The sequence below is a fragment of the Physeter macrocephalus genome, chromosome 5 (genome assembly GCF_002837175.3).
Source record: "Physeter macrocephalus isolate SW-GA chromosome 5, ASM283717v5, whole genome shotgun sequence".
In the NCBI taxonomy this organism is placed as follows: Eukaryota; Metazoa; Chordata; class Mammalia; order Artiodactyla; family Physeteridae; genus Physeter; species Physeter macrocephalus.
Genome location: NC_041218.1, coordinates 63,302,097 through 63,322,447, shown reverse-complemented (window position 1 = coordinate 63,322,447; position 20,351 = coordinate 63,302,097). Strand labels below are relative to the sequence as shown.

The following is a 20,351-nucleotide window of genomic DNA, read 5'->3' as shown; positions in this document are numbered from 1 at the left end:
TGGCTCAGTTAATGACCTATGTATCTTGTTTGTGACATTCTGGTTTCTTTTATGCAATAGGAAATGTTTTAGCTACATATAAGGGAATTCTGAAGCACGACATTATAAAAATGTGAGCATAAATGGCCACTAACTTCCAAAAACCTTACCAACAATGTTGGAAATCTCACCTTCTAAAAACTGTGCTGTTGAAAACAGCAAAGGGGGAGCACTCCAAACTAATGAAACAGTATGTTACCATTTTTAAAGAGAGAATAAATAATGTTCATTGACATATTATAAGTATTACAACTTCAACGACAAGTATTTCTAAAAAGCAAACAACCCACAAGAATATAGAGGCGTAAAAACACTTTGAAAGAGATAACATTTAGAAAAAAAATTTTTAACAAAGCCTACTTTCATGATAAATGACAGAAAAGAGACCCACCCCCAAAAAAGTTTTTCATGTTCCTGGAGGTCTTACTAATGTGTCCTCAATTGACTACCAGGAAAAGAGAGTGACAGGGCTATATCTGGAATCCAGGGCAAGGTGGAGAAGCCCAAATGTCCGAACTGGGAATCTTGCAACATTACACTAAAGCATTGTGGCAATTTTTTATGCACTATAAGCTCACTTTTACTACTTCCAGAACTCTTTCCTCATTAAGGCACAGATATAAAAACTGGGAGCTACTTATAGGGTAGATACCAAATAGTCTGTCTGCTGGTGAGATACAGACCTTCACCTTGCATACATAACAGCTGGAGAAAAAAGAGCCCTTATTCATCAAATTTAAAAAGCGCTCTCTCATTTCATGCTAATTGTATGGCCTTTTGCATGATATACAAAAGATTGCCTAAAATGAAAGGAATTAAAAAGAAAACTACCAGTCTCGGAGGTTTTTTTGGAACAGGATTAACTTATTACTTTTTTAGAGAAAGTAGTTGACAGAGTAGTAATTCAAGTATTACATTTATTTTCACAGAATGACCTTTACAGGTTTTATTATTATCAATGTCTTTCCAACTGCCTCTTACTGCCTAACATAATGTGGCCTCATTCTACTAATCTCAGTGCTCCCAAACCCTTTAGATTATTATCAAACAGTTCATAAATTATAGAATTTAAAATAAAGTACATAAAGATTTTATATGATTTTTTTTCCCCACAAAGGAAAGGGAGGCTGATTACTCACGTTTGCTTCCCAGCTCCTGCAACACGTAGGTTCTGCTTCAACTGGTTTCTTACAAAAGTGCAATATCAAAAATTAATTTGTAGTGATGGATATTTATTATCAATAATAATATACAATAATATAATAAGACAATATTATTCAAGGGTTGTAAATAAGATGATAAGCTGTGATAATTTATGACATACCATAAATTATGGTATATGGTGATATATGAAGTGGTTCTTTGAAAACCTGCGTGAACTTAGATTAATGTTACTATAAATATCAACCAATTATTAACAACCACGTAAAAGCCGTCAGGGGAAGAGGTGGAAAGCAGAGAAACGGTAGGTGCAGTTCATTCATTTGGGCACAAAGCAGCACTTATTCCTTCCAGAACTATCTACCAATTGCTATCCGCCAACTAAATCAGGGTTGGCAATTGCAAAGAACACCTGCTTCAACACGCAGCCCTTGAAGAAAGCAAAAGAATGATTGGGCTGCCGAGGCTCCCAAAAGGATTGACCATTCAAGAAATTAAGAGCTGGCGCAAACATGCTAATAACTGATGTTTACTATACACGTTAAGGCTTTTTTAACCTATTAGACTGGCACTGTCCAGTAAAACTATAAGGCAAACCACATTTGTAATTTAAAATTTTCTCATAGCCACAGTAAGTTAAAAGAAACAGGTGAAATTCATTTTAATACTTTTTTTTTTCCCCAACTCAGTATATCCAGAATATTATCGTGGCAACATGTAATCCACATAAAATACCACTGAAATATTTTACAATCTTTCTTTCATACCAAGTCTTTGAAACCCAGTATGTATTTTACACATATAGCACATCTGAATTCAGACTACTGGTCACATTTCAAGTGCTCAACAGCTACATGTGGCAAGTAACGACCACATTAGGCAGTGCAGTGAAAACTTCACAGCCTGGAGAAAAAACAAAAAAGGCCTTGCTCTTAATTACTACCTAATGTTTTCCTGCGAGTCAAATCTCAAGCCACCAGTGAGGTTACTTATTCTCTGTGTAAATGAACACAGTAAAAACAAAAAAGCTATACCACTAGAAACAGGGGTTGAATTCTAAGAGGTCATGCTTAATTTTCATTAATAACAAGTATTTATCTATTAAACTACTTGCTTTCCCTGGCCACAGGATCAGAAGATCCTGCCACAAATTTCAGGAGTCTGCGTTTTTCTCCGAGGATCTAATTATCAGCCGTATCACCCAACATTCAGTGAAATTTTCCCATCTTTACTATTTGCCACTTGAATAAAATCGTGTTCCAAAGTAGTAAATTATGTAATTCCTAAATCCAAACTGGTTTATGACTAATTGGTAAGAATCATGGAGTTTCCTCATGAAAAGAGTTCCAAAAAATCAAGAAAAGAATAACTAAAAACAAATGAGTACCAAAATATACTAAATTCCAGGCTAACAAGCTCTTTGGCCCTTATGAAACTACAAAGGACCGCGTAAGGGCTTGCATGCAAAACCGAAACTCAACAAGCCATTTTCAAGAGCTGAGGCAAGGATAATCGTTAGTAGACAAATAAGTGACGGAGAGGTTGCCAGTATTTAGTCCTCAAATCTGAATATTCAAAATGTAAAATATTTAACATTTCTTTCAAAAATGAATGTCAGTTTATACTTTTCTTCTTTCACATTTATTGTTAGAAAATTTTTATTTCAAGTTTGGGTTTTAACTTGACTGACAATTTCAGGCAATATATTAGAAACCAAAAAGTTAGTGGAATTATACATTTTATAATCAACACCTAAAAAGATCTTGAGATAGAAACAGAATATTCCTCTTAGTCACTTATAATGAGGTGAAGTAATAGGTTTAAATATGTCAGAAAAACTAAGCAGTCTCATATTCTGCTTTTATCCATAATTTATCTATAATTTAGCCTATAATTCTCATATCATCCTCAGATCTCACACTCTGCTGTAGCTCCACCTTTCTTTATTAGTAAAACTCCTTAACACTTAACTCGATTGGGGAAAGCAGTAGCATGGCGAACTGATTCATTTGGTTAATTGATGGTTAGCTGTGTGATGCCCTGAATTTTGCTTGAGGGACGATTTGCCTCTGAAACATGGTTATAGCCTCCAATCCTGGAGTTCAATTATGGCCAACTGTCTTACATGATCTTGCAATGATGAACTTTTAAATGTATCAATATAACAAATTTTTTTCACCACAAATCTTCCACAGAGCAATAACCCCAACATTTTTAGACATGGAGAACAATGTTTAACACAGCCTTGCCCCAAATAAGTGTTTAAGAAATACTGAAATAAATAAAATGGTCTGATAGTTCAAAATGGACTTGGATAAGAAACTAGGGAATTATCTATTAACCAGGCTAAGCAGGTTTTAGTTAGGCAATGATAAAAATGCAAAATTACTCATCGGATCTTTTAGTGACCAAAGAATGTTACACCAGAATCTGAATCCATTTTTCTTTCAGAGCAAAACTACAACTACTGACGTTGAAACCACAGAATCTGATTTCGGTTCTCAATGCCAATAGGCCTGAAGTGGAGGTTTAAAAAAACAAGTTAAGCTCATGGAGATTATCCAGCTAACAATGGTGCACCTCCTTCTGTTCTGATTCAGTGGCCCTTTTTGCACAAGTGTGATTTCTGAGGGTCGCTGTAGGTCTGGCGTACAAGTGCTGGAAATTCTCTTTCGTTGACTTTGGACTTGAACGTTCACCCTGGTGAAGGCTACCCAGGCACTGGTTAACTGAAATGCTACTGCCATTGCTTCCTTCTTTCCTTCCTTCAACAACTATTTATTTGACACTTACCATATGTAAGTACTGTTTTTAGGCATTAGAGTTTCAGCAATAAATGAGACAGAGAGTATCTCAGCTTTCAACAATCTTACATTTTTCCAGTTATTACCTGTAACTTGTCAGATATAGCACACTATAAGCAACTGTTGAATGTAAACAGAATTTGATATACTAAAAATTGGGAATTAAAATTTTAAGGAGTAGCAGTAATACCCATGGTCTAAAGAAAAGTTTCAGATGCTTATCATTTACTTATTTTGCCAACTTCTGAATTCTTGTGCAAGAAAGTCTTGTACTATTTTCAATAGCTAAGGAAGGCAAAACACATACCAAAAACACTTAGGAATCATTACTCAAAAATAAGAGAAAAAACACTTAAAATCACTTTTTAGGGCTTCCCTGGTGGTGCAGTGGTTGAGAGTCCGCCTGCCGATGCAGGGGACACGGGTTCGTGCCCGGGTCCGGGACGATCCCACATGCCGCGGAGCGGCTGGGCCCGTGAGCCATGGCCGCTGAGCCTGCGCGTCCGGAGCCTGTGCTCCGCAACGGGAGAGGCCACAACAGTGAGAGGCCCGCGTACTGCAAAAAAAAAAAAAAAAAAAAAAAGATATCTGGATAATATAGCCTATCTCATCGGTAAAAATTAATGAGATAATACATGTAAATTTCCTACTAGCACCATGCCTAACTTATCGTAGATTCAAAAAATAATAAGTAAATATCCTTCTTTATTTCCCATCCCCTTTTGACTACTCAAAGCCTTTCTGCTTCCAAACAGAATCCAGTTATCACCAATGGGTGTTTCTCTCTACTTCCCCATGTCTACTGTTGGCAAAAATGAAGCTTCTAAAATTAACACAGGATGGTATCTATATCACAGACTGCTTACAGTCCATCCAGTATTCATCATCTCTTTCTTCCTTATCACTGGACCCTGATTTTGCTGAAGATGGTAAAATACTAAGCAAAAGAACCATTTCCTAGGGTCCCTTGCCACTAGGGGTAGCCTAGTGTGTGACACAGTAGAGCCAGTAAAACTCCTGTTACAGATTATTTGGAAAGCTTCTGGACATAGGTATTTTTATTCTCCCTCAGCTAGCTTCCTTTTTCCAACTTCCTGGAAAGTCGTAATGATAGCTGGATTTGCAATAGCTATCCTGCAACTATGAGGAAAAGATCAAGACTCATAAAATATGAGCCTTGACATACTTGAGCTCCTGAAAAATGCTTCCACCACCTTCCACCAGACTTCTTATCACATGGGAAAAATAAAGGCCTAAATTTAAGCCACTGCCTTTCAGGCCTCTGTAACTCTTCTGAGCCCAATTCTGAACTGATTGAGGAATTTCCTAAATTTAGGGATTTCCTTCAATCCTATTTTGGCATGAGTATCAAGGCATCAACCATAATTTCCTTCCAATTTAAAAAGAAACTCTTATTGAGTGTCCAGTATGTGAGATACTGTGTATGTAGACATAGAAATAAATATTACCTACTGACTCATTTTTTTTTTAAACATCTTTATTGGAGTATAATTGCTTTACAATGGTGTGTTAGTTTCTGCTGTATAACAAAGTGAATCAGCTATACATATACATATATCCCCATATCTCCCCCCTCTTGGTCCTCCCAAGTCTCTAGGGGGAAATTTGTTGTCTGCCTTTTCCTGGTTTCTTGTTTGTTTGTTTGTTTTTTAACATCTTTAGTGGAGTATAATTGCTTTACAATGGTGTGTTAGTTTCTGCTTTATAAAAAAGTGTATCAGCTATACTTATACATACATCCCCATATCTCCCCCCTCTTGCGTCTCCCTCCCTCCCACCCTCCCTATCCCATCCCTCTAGGTGGTCACAAAGCACCAAGCTGATCTCCCTGTGCTATGCGGCTGCTTCCCACTAGCTATCTGTTTTACATTCGGTAGTGTATATATGTCCATGCCACTCTCTCACTTCGTCCCAGCTTACCCTTCCCCCTCCCTGTGTCCTCAAGTCCATTCTCTATGTTACCTACTGACTCATTTAATTCTTACAGTAACCCTTCAAAGTAAGTAGTGTCATTCTCATTTTACAGCAAAGGGACACGAAGGTCTGAGAGGCTAAGTACTTTATCAAAGGTACCTTAGTGATACAAGGCGAGCCAAGATCGCAGCTCCATGTCTATCTGACGATGAAGTTCACATCCTGGCAGCTAGCTATCCATGCTACTGCAGGGGTTCTGTGAACTCACTACTGTGAGAAACCATGACTCCCAAGACAATGTCTCTCTCAATTAAGTACTCACTTTTCCTAGGTCGTCCATACTGATATCTAAAATTCAACTGGGAAACCATCTTAAAATGTATATCTAGAGCGTGAAAAAACAGTGTGTAGCAGGAGACCATGAAGTGGTTGATGTGGCAAGGGTGAGAGCTGCCTATGCCTGAGGTACACTCCGCCTGAAAGCAGCTAGACAGGGCTGACAATCTGGAAAGGAGGCTCCTTTTACCTGGGGCCTCCAGTCAACAAGGACCCTGAAGAAATCATGTTAAACTGGAAATCAGCGTGTGAGCCTGAGGCATCGGAGAGAGAGTAAGTAAAGGTGTCCAATGTCACACACATTCTCACAGTAAAAAAAAACTCATGATCTTGTCACATGTAATTTTTTACAAGAGGAGTGAGAGACAAAATTGGGAGTTGTACATCTCTTATAACCTATTAAAAAAACACTTTAAATACAGACTTGTTCTATATAAGTATTACATAAATATACATATAAGTGCATATTTTAACTCTTTCTTCTTCACAATGAATCTGAAGCAGCCAACAAGAAGATTCACAATAAATTTAAAAATCATAAGCAGGAAAAATATAAAATAGGAGTATGAAATAAGAGGAAAATAAAGTAAGCAGACATATATCCTATAGGGTCCTAAACAGTTACTAAAATTGAGCTGTAAATTTAGGTCTGAGCATCCTCTTGCCAAAGGAAAACGGAAAAAAATGACTAGGTACAAAATTCACAATGGCCATGAGAAAAAGAGAATATTACCACCTCAGGAGAAACAAAATATTTTCTGTTAGCATAAAAGCAATAAGAAATCAGAAGACCTAAGTGGGACTTCACACAGGGGAAACTACATAACAGAGCAGACAATGTCTCAGCAATTCCTCCATAGTAAATGTCACAGTGTATTCCACACAACAGTTTCTCACAGTTATTCAATCAAGCTGAAAAACAGTTCAGGGAAGGCAATCTGTGCAGGACTGAGGCAATGAGATAGGAATACACGGCTCTCCAATGGGCCGGCTTGATCTAGTAATAAATCCCGGAATATCTACATGAACAAAGAGACAGCATTTTCTTTAAATTATTCTCCAACCGAAACCAACTTAAGAAGTAGGATTATGCAACAGTTTCCTGACTCTTTTCAGTTCAGAAGTTCTAAGAAAGTTTTCAGGGGCTTTTTATTATGTAAATGGTACTTCAGTCCACTGGCACTGTGCTCTTAGGTGTAGCACTTATGTGCCAATCTTTCCTCCTTCTCCAAGGAGAAATCGGCATTAAAAGGCAGAGAAAAGGTAGGCTGCATTACTTTAAAAAATTATGGCTTTTTGCTTTTACATTAGGAGGTTCTACTACACACACTTTCTATTATATAACTAATGTTAGAGAAAATTTATGAATTCACACCCATAATGACTTCTTAACTAATTTAAAAGGCAATGAGTGAAAGGCATGTACCTAAGAGTATGACATTCCAAAAATGGACATTAAACAGTCCTTGAACAGGTAGAAATTAATATCAATTATGAACAGCGTATGATGAACACAGGAGTTCACTGAAAAAAAAAAAAACTGACGTATAGTAGAAGAAATGGGGCCTGTTAGGTCTGGAAAGAAATGTAAAATCTAGGTAAATTTAGCTGAGCTTAACTAAGGTGTAAATTGTTTCTATGTATTCATATTGATGCACTCTCATAAGCATATTCACAGGAATCCTCAGTAAGGTACAAAGTGGAATATTCAGAAAATGCCATTTAGGCCAAGCACATACCTGCATGCCAGTTTTTCCACTGCGTAAGGAGTCAGATGAAATTTATCCTTCAAAAGAGTCTCTAGTTGTGTGTGAAGACAACGTAAATATCGTTGTGCTTTAACTTAAACTCCCTATAGAGTCACAAGAAGTTACGACTGTAACATGAACCAAAGGAGGAAAAAATAAGGACCATTTGATACTAATTAAAAAACAGGGAATTAGAAAAAAGATGGCTGTGGGAAATAGGGAACAGTTGTTCTCCCAACATGGACCTCTCACCCTGCTGATTCTGTGGTTTTTAAAACGACAAAAGTGAAAACTGGAAAAATGACAACAAAATTACTACCAACAGATAAACAGAACATTCTCTATGGTTTTTAAAATAATTTCTAAATTGGAGATAGAAAACTAAATTTGCTAAGCAAAAAGCCAGCATTTCCACATTTTAGTTCCTCCTTCTAAACACATACAATAAACACACATCTTGGATCTAATGCAGTGCTCCATGCAATGCAATTACAGCTTCCCATTCTTTGATTCTAATTGCAATCAATTGCAATGAATCAACAGATGAGGCAGGTGATTAAAGTCACATAACTAACAAACTAAGATTGCTAAAGTTAAATAAATATCATTGTGGTCACTTTAAGCTACCTAGCTTCATCAAGCAGAGCTACAAAAGCAGCAGGTTAGCAGGTTTCTGGCAAGGAATAATTGGTGCTGAGCAACAGACTGTGTACATGAGCAGAAACATTGCATAAAACTCACATTGCTGGCTTACCCACACCATATGTGCATTTTGGATGGAAACAGGGGCAGCTCTCATGCACCTCACATAGTTTGGCCTTTTCTGGCTAGGATGAATAAACATTATGTTTCAGTGTGCTAGTTAACCCCAATGGAAACCAGAAAATACCAGAATTATGACCTCTCAATTCTAATTTTTTCCAGCAAAACTGAAACTAGGACAAAGACATAGTGGTAACAAAAATATACAAATTTGAAGTTATGGAAAAGATCTTTACAAATACTGATAAGCATGCCTCAAGTTAATTCATCTTGCCAATGTTTTGAGCTATCAACAACCCACAGTAATCTGATTGTCAAACATAAAGGTAAAAAGTTTATAGATTTAAAGAAATAATAAAGTATTTTAATTGTTCTTTACCAGTGGCCAAATTTATCATTTTCCCAAACAGACTTTGTAAGCAAGAGCAAGGACCTTGAAAGTGGTTTTTGCAGTCTGACAAGTTACCTGCAAGGACGTTTGCACAATTCCTTCCTAACAAGCATGAAAGCCTGATTAATCAATACCTAAAATCTTCATTATGCATCAGATTCTCCCCCTCCCCCCTCTCTCCATCTCCCAATCAAAGCAGCAGTATAAAGGTTGGCGTTTGGTGGCAAAATTCCAATTCACTTTCCAAAGAGGTAAACAGCCAGGACTTCTGGGGAGGAAAAGATCTCAGACACTGCATCTAATCCCCCTACTTCACTGACTAAGAAAGCTTAGCAACTTGTCCTAGATCAAACACTTGGTGAGCAGAGGAATCCAGCAAAAATGTACTTTCTACTATATTATATGGTCCAGTAATTCAAGTGAAAATAAAGATTGGAGAGATGCACTCTACAAAATCTTTTTCCCATAAGGTATCTTGCATAGCAGGATAAACACATCAAAGAATTAAATTTACCATTTAAATGATACAAACAGTGCAATAATCCAACTGTGCTTCATTTCCCCGTAAATCACAAATTTGAAATGGTTCTATATTAGGAGAAACAAAAAACAAAAATCCTTGCACTCATCTTGGATAAAATTATATTCTCATAAACTAACTGTTATAAAGGAAGAAATTAATATCCTCAAACTAAGAGTCTCAGAATCATAGATATAGAGGAAAAAGCAAGATTTGTAGACAAATACACGTTCAAACCAGTAACCCACAACCTTCTGGGGGCAGGGGGAATATGACTTTATAACTGATACAATGACACTGACAGGTAGATCAATGAGAACAGTCTGGGCCACGTGATTTCCAATGATATGTGAAGAATAAACTCCAAGTCACCTCACTCTTCTCCCTGCTGGAAAGTCCCCTAGGTGAGAGGACAGATGTTTTGACAAACCATGATCAGATGTGATGCTCTGTGATCAACTAATTAAGAGATCTTAAACTTAAATAAACCAAGGCAGGAGAGTACCTACATATCTCCTAAAGATCATCCTCAGTAGACTGTTCCATCATTTTCACTGCCATCCAAAATAGTTCTTCTGTTAATAAGCAATATCCTCACCATCAGACTTACTATCATGTAAAATGTAAGATATACTCATTATAGACAAATAGGAAAATCCGAACACTGGACAGTATGACTTAACCTATTTATCTATCATTCCAAAGGCAACTACTCTTAATGTTTTTATGTATTACATCATCCTTTTCTGCACAGTTTTTATATAGCAATAATCATACTGTAAATATAATTTTGTACCTCAAGTCTTCTAACTGAAATTATGAAACCAAGAATCTTCATATTTTATTGAAAACTAATCATAAATTTCACTTATGAAAACTAAAAAATATTCCATTAAGTGGATTGCCATCTTTCTGCACATACAACTTCTTGTGGATTTAAAAGATAATTTTCTCAGAATAGAATCCTAAAAGTGGAATTACTGTCAAAGTATATCAACGTCTTTATGGTTCTTGATACTTGCCAAAATGCTTACCAAAAATGGTTGTACCAATTTAAACTGCCTTCAATAGCAATTCCCATTATACCTGTATTTGGACTATGAATATCTTGTGAGAATTAACAGTTTCATAATCATCTTTATACCTCCCATGAGGCAGGAGATAGATGGGCCCCAGGCTGAACAGTTTCTCCCCTATGGACAGAAACTCCATAATAGCAGAAACTCCATAAAAGCAGGATGATGGAGGAGGCTGGGCCCTGCCCAGATAAAAGACCAAATATTCCTCATTCTCGAAGTCAAGGAGACCTCCCCGACTACACATGCGCAGAAAGGCCCCTTGGAGGTCAAAAAGGGAGGGGGCACCACCCCATAGTAAGTGATGTCAACTAACCATAGGCCTCTTCACTAGAATCCTTCTGGGCTAAGAGATGTGCACACACACACAGGGAAGTACGCTGAGATATAACAAATACGGACTCAGAACCAGGCAAAGCAAGATGACTGGTCAAAGGAAACCCCGAAGAAATGCCCCATAAATGTGATTCAAACTACCACGAGGGCGCGACTCTCTCTCTGAGCCCGCCCGTGTGTCTATCCACACGTACTGTACTCTTTTTTCTCCTAATAAACACTTTACTTGCTTCACTACTTTCCGTCTCTATGTGGAAAGTCGCTTCTACACAGCTGACGGGCCAGGGCCTTGTCACTGGCCACTGGTCCCTGGTGGTCTGGTGGCTACAGTTCAGCGCTCTCACTGCCGCTGCCTAACCTCACGCTCTGGCTGGAAACTGAAATCCTGTTTCAAGCTGCTGCAGGCTGAGGCCACCCGAGATCACTCATACTTTAAATTTATAAACTTATATACCATAATTATACTAAAAAATTCTTAAAACCGAAATCCTGACACCCAGTGGATGAATGTTTGCTATTCTTGAAACTATTCTTGAGAATCACTCGAGTCTCTTTTTTCCTGTACCACCCAACCTCAATTCTTTTCTACACACAAGTGGGTCTTTAATAGGATAATCTTATACCCCCTTTTAAGGAGTGGTAACCAAAGTCTACATCATATGGAATTTACAAAGTTCAAGGATATTCTCATTCATTTTAATGACTATATAAAAGAAAAGAACAAGGAAATTCATCCCTGCCGAGTCTGAAGGCTCCTATAGCTTTGTTAACAGACATAAAGGAAGTACAAAAACACATTAAAACAAAAGTGAACATTTCATTCATATGTATTCATTCTATATCTTTCTCAAAAAATCAATTTTTGTTCCCTAAATTACTCAACTATGAATTTCACATGTAACTCAACAATGTACAAATATGCAAATAAGAAATTACAAATACTGTGTACTAGATTGAGATGTGTGCTTCAAATGACATGAATAAACAAAGTCCCCCATATCTTTACTGTACTTTCCAGGGATTCTAATATTATGCACTTAACAATCTTAGCAAACACTTTATTGTTGTTGCTGCTACCTTACTGTTTTTGCAACTGCTATTAAATTTCCTAGTACAAATTGGCTGTAAGATTATTTTAGATCTTCATTAAAAAATTTATATTAAATACGCAAGAAGCTACTTTGGTTAACAGAAGTTGGGAGATTATTAGTGTCACAGTTTATTATTATAAGTAATTTTTGTGTCTTCTGTCAGTATAACCACAGTATCTCAATACCACCAGCTGATAATAATCTTTATAAATCCTACTTTGCAGCTATACCATCTGTTAGTTATTTTATATGTCTCCATATGCATATGTGAATTAGCTGTCATTCAAAACAAATATACAAACGGAATTGTGGTTTTGTGGGGAGTTTTTTATTGGCTTGTTTTTGTATTTTGTTATCTTTAGGCTAGTGAACTAAATAAATAAACATATTCCTCTATCTTTGAGACCAAAAATAAATGCAAATTTCAGTTATACAAATACAAACTTCCAGTTATAAGTCATGAGAATGTAATGTACAGCATGGGGAATACAGTCAATAATACTGTATTAACTTTGTATAGTGACAGATGGTTAACTAGACTTATTGTGGTGATCATTTTGCAATGCATACAAATGTTGAATCACTATGTTGTACACATGAAACTAATAAAATATTGTATGTCAAATATATTTCAATAAAATAAAGAGGCTAACAAAACTGCAAATTTAAAAATACTTTTTGTAGTACAAATAAAAGAAATTTAAGTTCAACAAACAATCTAAAAGTATCCGCTAAAACTGGTTAAAATTAAGTCACCAAAATTGGATATAATTATATTAAAAAACTGATATTTCCATATTCATAGCTCTCAAAGTACACCTACAGACCAAAAAGCAATAGGTCCACTAGTAAATTAGTAGCTAATATGGTTCCAGTTTTCACAATATAAAACACTTTCCACAACTGAAGATTAGAAAAGAAGGACTACTTACTTATTTACTTGTAATGTTAATTCCCTGAAGAGATGAATCATAATGACAAAAATTCAAAACCAGGCCCCCCCATTAATCTGTGGGTTTATCCCCCTGAGCTGTAAATAACCAGGCTCCTACAGCAGCAGAGGGCAATAAGTGGTTGTAATGTCATTACAACTCACTACCAAAATTCACCCAGAAAGGCAACAAGAAAAAAAGAAGGAACAGAAGGAGGAAGATAAACTTACAATTGGATAAATAGTTCCAAATTATCACTTTTTCCCCAAGTACTAGAGTCTAATGCCTTTAATAAGCCCAAACATGGTTTACAGGAGCTTTATACACTACACACCGAAAACATGGTGAATTCTGTTAAGAGTTACCAATGGCAATTAAAACATAAGACGAAAGCACAACCTGGGAGAAACCACATTTGATGACTAAATAGTTCATTGTTTCCTTAAGTTACCCTATTTTAGGTAATGATACTTTAGGATCATATACAGGGAAAGCTAAGGTACAAACAGTAGTAAATAATTAAAGTCATCATTAATAGAAACCCTGAAATATTTAGAGAGGGGGATTAAAGAAGAGAAAAACATACTTAAGAAATTATGATTTCCTGGAATGAATGCTATATTATTTTCAGTTTCTTGAAGTAAAAAGTCCCACTAATTACTTATACAAAAAAATATGCTGCTTTTCAGAGAGTCTTTTGTGTATTAAAATAAGTTATACTCCAACTTTGTAAAATTTAACTTATTTGATGCCCAAACCAGATCTCCTTTTTTTCAAATTATATTTCATCTAGATGTTAGAATTTCCATGATGTCTGTGAGACAGCTGTACTTGGAGAGGCAACACAGTTTTGAAGTATACTTGGGCTATAAAGTGTAAGGGAAAACATCATAGACTACTTAACAAAATATATATATACATTTTTCACAAGTTTATTGGAGTATAATTGCTTTACAATGGTGTGTTAGTTTCTGCTGTATAACAAAGTGAATAAGCTATACATATATCCTCAGATCTCCTCCCTCTTGCATCTCCCTCCCACCCTCCCTATTCCACCCCTCTAGGTGGTCACAAAGCACCGAGCTGATTTCCCTGTGCTATGAGGCTGGTGTGTTAGTTTCTGCTGTATAACAAAGTGAATAAGCTATACATATATCCTCAGATCTCCTCCCTCTTGCATCTCCCTCCCACCCCCCCTATTCCACCCCCCTAGGTGGTCACAAAGCACCGAGCTGATTTCCCTGTGCTATGAGGCTGCTTCCCACTAGCTATCTATAACAAAATATTTTAACTGCCATTAAAACTATAGTATAGCACAGGCCAGGTTCCATTCATTTTTTAAAATATTTTATTACCTGTCATTGAGATCCATGTGTGGAAAGTAGTTTCATACCATGATTTGCTTCTGTATGTCTAAAATGTTTTTAATGAGGGATTTCATTTCACAGGAATCTATATTAATCATATAAAATTAATTGTATAAATAGTAAAAACAATTTTTTTCATGGTTCAAAGCTCACCTAATACATGAAGGCTTGCTTGATTCTCCCTAATGATATTTCTTCCTCCACTACAGTCTCAGTTATCTTTGTAGTTATGGAATTTAAGGAACTTATTTATTCCACTTTATATTATAATGACGTGTGGAGTTTTCTAATTTTCATGAATAGATTGAGAATGTCAGCTTCTATAAGTTAGAATCACGGAGTACTACATATCTTCATATCCTCTCTGCCCCATGTCCAACAATTCCTTGAAAATAGTAGGCAATCTACATGTTTATCTGAATTCACCAAAAAAACTTTTTGGGGATACTAAAATCTACCTTCTCCAAAGGGTCTTTAGAAAAACAACTTATGTTTTGGTAATTAAGAGTGTTATTTTGAAGCTCTATGGAACCCACACTAACTGACCAAATATGTTTTCGTTATAAATAATATTTCAACATTTGTTGTATAGCTATTAAAAATGAAAATAATGAGACTTTCCTATTAGGTACAATAGTTACAACGTTTTAATCAGATGTATGTCTTTCAAAAAATCAACTGAAATCATTATACTTTGCCTTGCTAATGTATTGAGTGTCAAAAATAATCTAAATTAACATATTTTTTTAATGGGTAACTCCTAAGAAATATAAGAAAAACTTTTTTTCTACAGTGAGAAAAAATAACTGTGTTGATAATGTAAGATGGAAAACAGAACTAAATGAAGAGATTTACTCATAAGACAGCATTTGCAGAAGACCACTTATTATTCATGTATCCATCTAGAAATCACTGACCGGGCACCTATGTCACATCGTATGTGTCTGTGCAGAGGCTGTAAAGGTAAAGAAGGTGGAGTCTCCACCTTCCAGGAACTCACACTATAGTGAAGTCATAAAAGACAACACAAGTAGTAAAAGGACACTGGGGTTATCTCTGGCTGGGACAGCAGGGAAAAGAGTTTGCAACGAAGGTGACACTTGAACAGGGTTTTGGTTTTAAGCTTTATTCTGTAGATCTCAAGGCATTTGGGGGCCTGAACTAAAAACAAAACAAACAAAACAAAAAAACCCCTGCTGTTCTTTTTCAGAAAGGGATTTGGGAAAGAAGCTGCTTGTCTAATAACAGTCAAGTGGACAGATGAGGATGGAGTATGAGGAACCAGATTTGGAAGATATGTGAATCAAGAAGAACATCAACATCAAGAATCAACAGGCCTTGATGATAGATTTGATAAAGGGGGGCTGAGAAGAATGAGTCAAATGACATTTTTAGGCCTTTAATTTGCCAAGACAGATGATGACATTCAATGAAATCTAGATTATCAGTTAACAGCTGTTTATTGAGCACCTTCTATGTTCCGGACATTATTCTAGACCCACAGTCTATTTTCACTGTACTCAGGAGAGGCATACAGTAAACAAGTGGATAATCTGAAATAGTGATAACCTTGATGGAGAAAATAAAACAGGGTTACGTGAGAGTGACTGGGGGAAGAGACACTTTAGCTGAGGTCCTCACGAAGACTGACACTTGAACTAAGACCTGAAATGATAAGGAGGCAGGCAAGTGAGGCTCCAGTAAAGAAGGGGTAGCAAATGAAAAGGCTGAGCTAGGAAAGAGCTTAACATGATCAAGGGATAGAAAGGCAGCTGGTGGACGGGGATGGGGTTTGGGGTACAAAGAGAAATGAAGTCTGAGAGCACATGGAGATCCTTGTAGCCCACTGTACGGAGCTTAGCAGTGATTCCAGTGACAGTGGGCAGACAGCATGTTTGAAGCCAAGGAGTGATGTGATCTGATTCAATTTCTGCGGGCTGTGAGGAGAACGGACTTAAGGGGGTGAATGGAGGCAGAGTCTGGGCCAAAGTGGTGGCTTAAATTCCTAGCAGTGCCCATGTTGAGAAGGGGTCAGAGTCTGGATATAGAGGGAGAGGTGATAGGACTTACGGGTGGACCTGCATGTAGACTGTGAGGGAAAGAAAGGAACCAGGGGTACCTCGGGGGTGTGATTCTAAACCACTATATAATGGGTGGTGTTATTAAACAGTGATGGTGAAAACTTGAGCAGAGAGAAGCTTCAGGGTGGTGGGATCAGAAATCAATAGTTCTTCTTTGCTCAAGTAAAGCCTGAACTGTTTAGAAACTTGTAAGTGAAATGGCAGGTAGACAGCTGGATACAGTCTACAGCTCTGGGGAGAGGTCTATGTGGAGATATACTTTGGGAGTCATCAGACTCTTCAAAGATTTTAAAACCATGAGACTAGATAAGACTCATCTTGACCCATCAAGGTAGATTATGGTGGGGGAGGGGTAGGAAACATGAAGCAATGTTTGTGGTTTTAGATTTTTAAAGCAAGGAATAATAAATTCCATTTTGGACACTTAAGGTGGGGATAAGTGATTAGCTGGCTTTTCTGTGGTGAATCACACTAGCCTCTAAAAGTATTTTAGTATTACCCTCTTGTACTGCGACTTAACCCTGTCATCTCATTTGGAGTCTCCCTATTTCATTTCTGCTACATCAGTAAGCTCTCTGAGAGCAAACGGTGTCTTCCCAATCCCCAGCAACTATTCAGAGAGAAGACACTTTTATCTGTTATACCATGAGTATAAAAATCCAGTCTTAATGGTTAAGAATTGATTGTATAGTGGAGAGACTAGGAAGTAGCACAATAATGAGCTAGTTTCAAATCTCTGAGGATCTATTCTCAAAAGTTTCTTTCCTTCAAAATTAATCTTGGAATTCTTCCTATCAATAAATCGACTTTGAAAAATAATTGAGTTCTGCAGACATTTCCACTGAATCACATACATAACTAAGCAGCTAAATTCAAGTAATCACGGATGATTTCTAAACCATCTTGGTGGTTCTTTCCTAAAGCTCAAGTATATCAACCTTTATTTCCTATCAAAGATGCTCCTTAGGTTCAGTACTCAATAAATATTTGAATAAATAAAAGAGATCAAGATGCTTCAACATATAGACAGGAAATTCTTCTTTGTCCTTTTATCTTTTTTCTCAGTACTATATACTCAGCCCCTTGCACAGTGCATTGAATACAGTCAGTGCTTAATAAATATTTGTTGCATGCATTAATAAAAAAAAACAATGCACAGTTTTATGGGAAAGATGGCTCTTCTACATCAGTTTACTTCCCATGTAACTTCTTTAAATGTTTTTCTCTTGATTATAAAATATTTACTCACTGTGGAAAGTATAAATACAAAAAAATCTCTCTTCTTAAGATGAATATTACTCTCTATTTATAACTCATGATTTCATTCATTCATTCATTCACTGAACAAATTTTTTTTTTTTTTTTTAATGAAATCTAGATTATCAGTTAACAGCTGTTTATTGAGCACCTTCTATGTTCCGGACATTATTCTAGACCCACAGTCTATTTTCACTGTACTCAGGAGAGGCATACAGTAAACAAGTGGATAATCTGAAATAGTGATAACCTTGATGGAGAAAATAAAACAGGGTTACGTGAGAGTGACTGGGGGAAGAGACACTTTAGCTGAGGTCCTCACGAAGACTGACACTTGAACTAAGACCTGAAATGATAAGGAGGCAGGCAAGTGAGGCTCCAGTAAAGAAGGGGTAGCAAATGAAAAGGCTGAGCTAGGAAAGAGCTTAACATGATCAAGGGATAGAAAGGCAGCTGGTGGACGGGGATGGGGTTTGGGGTACAAAGAGAAATGAAGTCTGAGAGCACATGGAGATCCTTGTAGCCCACTGTACGGAGCTTAGCAGTGATTCCAGTGACAGTGGGCAGACAGCATGTTTGAAGCCAAGGAGTGATGTGATCTGATTCAATTTCTGCGGGCTGTGAGGAGAACGGACTTAAGGGGGTGAATGGAGGCAGAGTCTGGGCCAAAGTGGTGGCTTAAATTCCTAGCAGTGCCCATGTTGAGAAGGGGTCAGAGTCTGGATATAGAGGGAGAGGTGATAGGACTTACGGGTGGACCTGCATGTAGACTGTGAGGGAAAGAAAGGAACCAGGGGTACCTCGGGGGTGTGATTCTAAACCACTATATAATGGGTGGTGTTATTAAACAGTGATGGTGAAAACTTGAGCAGAGAGAAGCTTCAGGGTGGTGGGATCAGAAATCAATAGTTCTTCTTTGCTCAAGTAAAGCCTGAACTGTTTAGAAACTTGTAAGTGAAATGGCAGGTAGACAGCTGGATACAGTCTACAGCTCTGGGGAGAGGTCTATGTGGAGATATACTTTGGGAGTCATCAGACTCTTCAAAGATTTTAAAACCATGAGACTAGATAAGACTCATCTTGACCCATCAAGGTAGATTATGGTGGGGGAGGGGTAGGAAACATGAAGCAATGTTTGTGGTTTTAGATTTTTAAAGCAAGGAATAATAAATTCCATTTTGGACACTTAAGGTGGGGATAAGTGATTAGCTGGCTTTTCTGTGGTGAATCACACTAGCCTCTAAAAGTATTTTAGTATTACCCTCTTGTACTGCGACTTAACCCTGTCATCTCATTTGGAGTCTCCCTATTTCATTTCTGCTACATCAGTAAGCTCTCTGAGAGCAAACGGTGTCTTCCCAATCCCCAGCAACTATTCAGAGAGAAGACACCTGTTATACCATGAGTATAAAAATCCAGTCTTAATGGTTAAGAATTGATTGTATAGTGGAGAGACTAGGAAGTAGCACAATAATGAGCTAGTTTCAAATCTCTGAGGATCTATTCTCAAAAGTTTCTTTCCTTCAAAATTAATCTTGGAATTCTTCCTATCAATAAATCGACTTTGAAAAATAATTGAGTTCTGCAGACATTTCCACTGAATCACATACATAACTAAGCAGCTAAATTCAAGTAATCACGGATGATTTCTAAACCATCTTGGTGGTTCTTTCCTAAAGCTCAAGTATATCAACCTTTATTTCCTATCAAAGATGCTCCTTAGGTTCAGTACTCAATAAATATTTGAATAAATAAAAGAGATCAAGATGCTTCAACATATAGACAGGAAATTCTTCTTTGTCCTTTTATCTTTTTTCTCAGTACTATATACTCAGCCCCTTGCACAGTGCATTGAATACAGTCAGTGCTTAATAAATATTTGTTGCATGCATTAATAAAAAAAAACAATGCACAGTTTTATGGGAAAGATGGCTCTTCTACATCAGTTTACTTCCCATGTAACTTCTTTAAATGTTTTTCTCTTGATTATAAAATATTTACTCACTGTGGAAAGTATAAATACAAAAAAATCTCTCTTCTTAAGATGAATATTACTCTCTATTTATAACTCATGATTTCATTCATTCATTCATTCACTGAACAAATTTTTTTTTTTTTTTTTTCGGTACGCGGGCCTCTCACCGCTGTGGCCTCTCCCCTTGCGGAGCACAGGCTCCGGACGCGCAAGCTCAGCGGCCACGGCTCACGGGCCCAGCCGCTCCGCGGCACGTGGGACCGGGGCACGAACCCGTGTCTCCTGCATCGGCAGGCGGACTCTCAACCACTGCGCCACCAGGGAAGCCCAACAAATATTTTTGACTTCCTGTTCTGTGCTAGGCTTTGCGGATACGGTGATGAATCAAACAGGTCAGGTTCCCTGATGTCACTCCAGCCTATGCAATACCCTCACGTTCTACATGCAGAATATAAGTAGAGGTGTGTCACCACATAGAAGGTTTCAAAATCCATGGATATCTCTTCCACTCTAATAGTTAACATTCCCCCAGAGTCTTAA

The 20,351-nt window shown here is 37.2% G+C and overlaps 1 protein-coding gene and 1 long non-coding RNA gene across 6 annotated transcripts in view; one reads left to right on the top strand and one right to left on the bottom strand.

Moving 5' to 3' along the window:
• Positions 1–17,307, top strand: part of LOC114486321 (uncharacterized) — a 191,239-nt gene extending 173,932 nt beyond the window's left edge. For both annotated transcript variants that reach the window (XR_008617421.1, XR_003679899.2), the window contains exon 3: positions 15,709–17,307. This is a non-coding gene — a long non-coding RNA (uncharacterized lncRNA). The remainder of the gene's footprint in view (positions 1–15,708) is intronic.
• The window catches only part of UMAD1 (UBAP1-MVB12-associated (UMA) domain containing 1), a 260,457-nt gene that overhangs the window by 58,758 nt on the left and 181,348 nt on the right, over positions 1–20,351 (bottom strand). The window contains exons 4-5 of one of the 4 annotated variants that reach the window (XM_024130332.3): positions 8,765–8,850; positions 1,179–1,226 (exon numbers count right to left, since the gene is read on the bottom strand). The exons of 2 other annotated variants lie outside the window; for them this stretch is intronic. In XM_024130332.3, the coding sequence (XP_023986100.1) occupies positions 1,179–1,226; positions 8,765–8,850 (134 nt within the window). The remainder of the gene's footprint in view (positions 1–1,178; positions 1,227–8,764; positions 8,851–20,351) is intronic. One more of the 4 variants, XM_024130320.3, reaches the window with a different exon arrangement.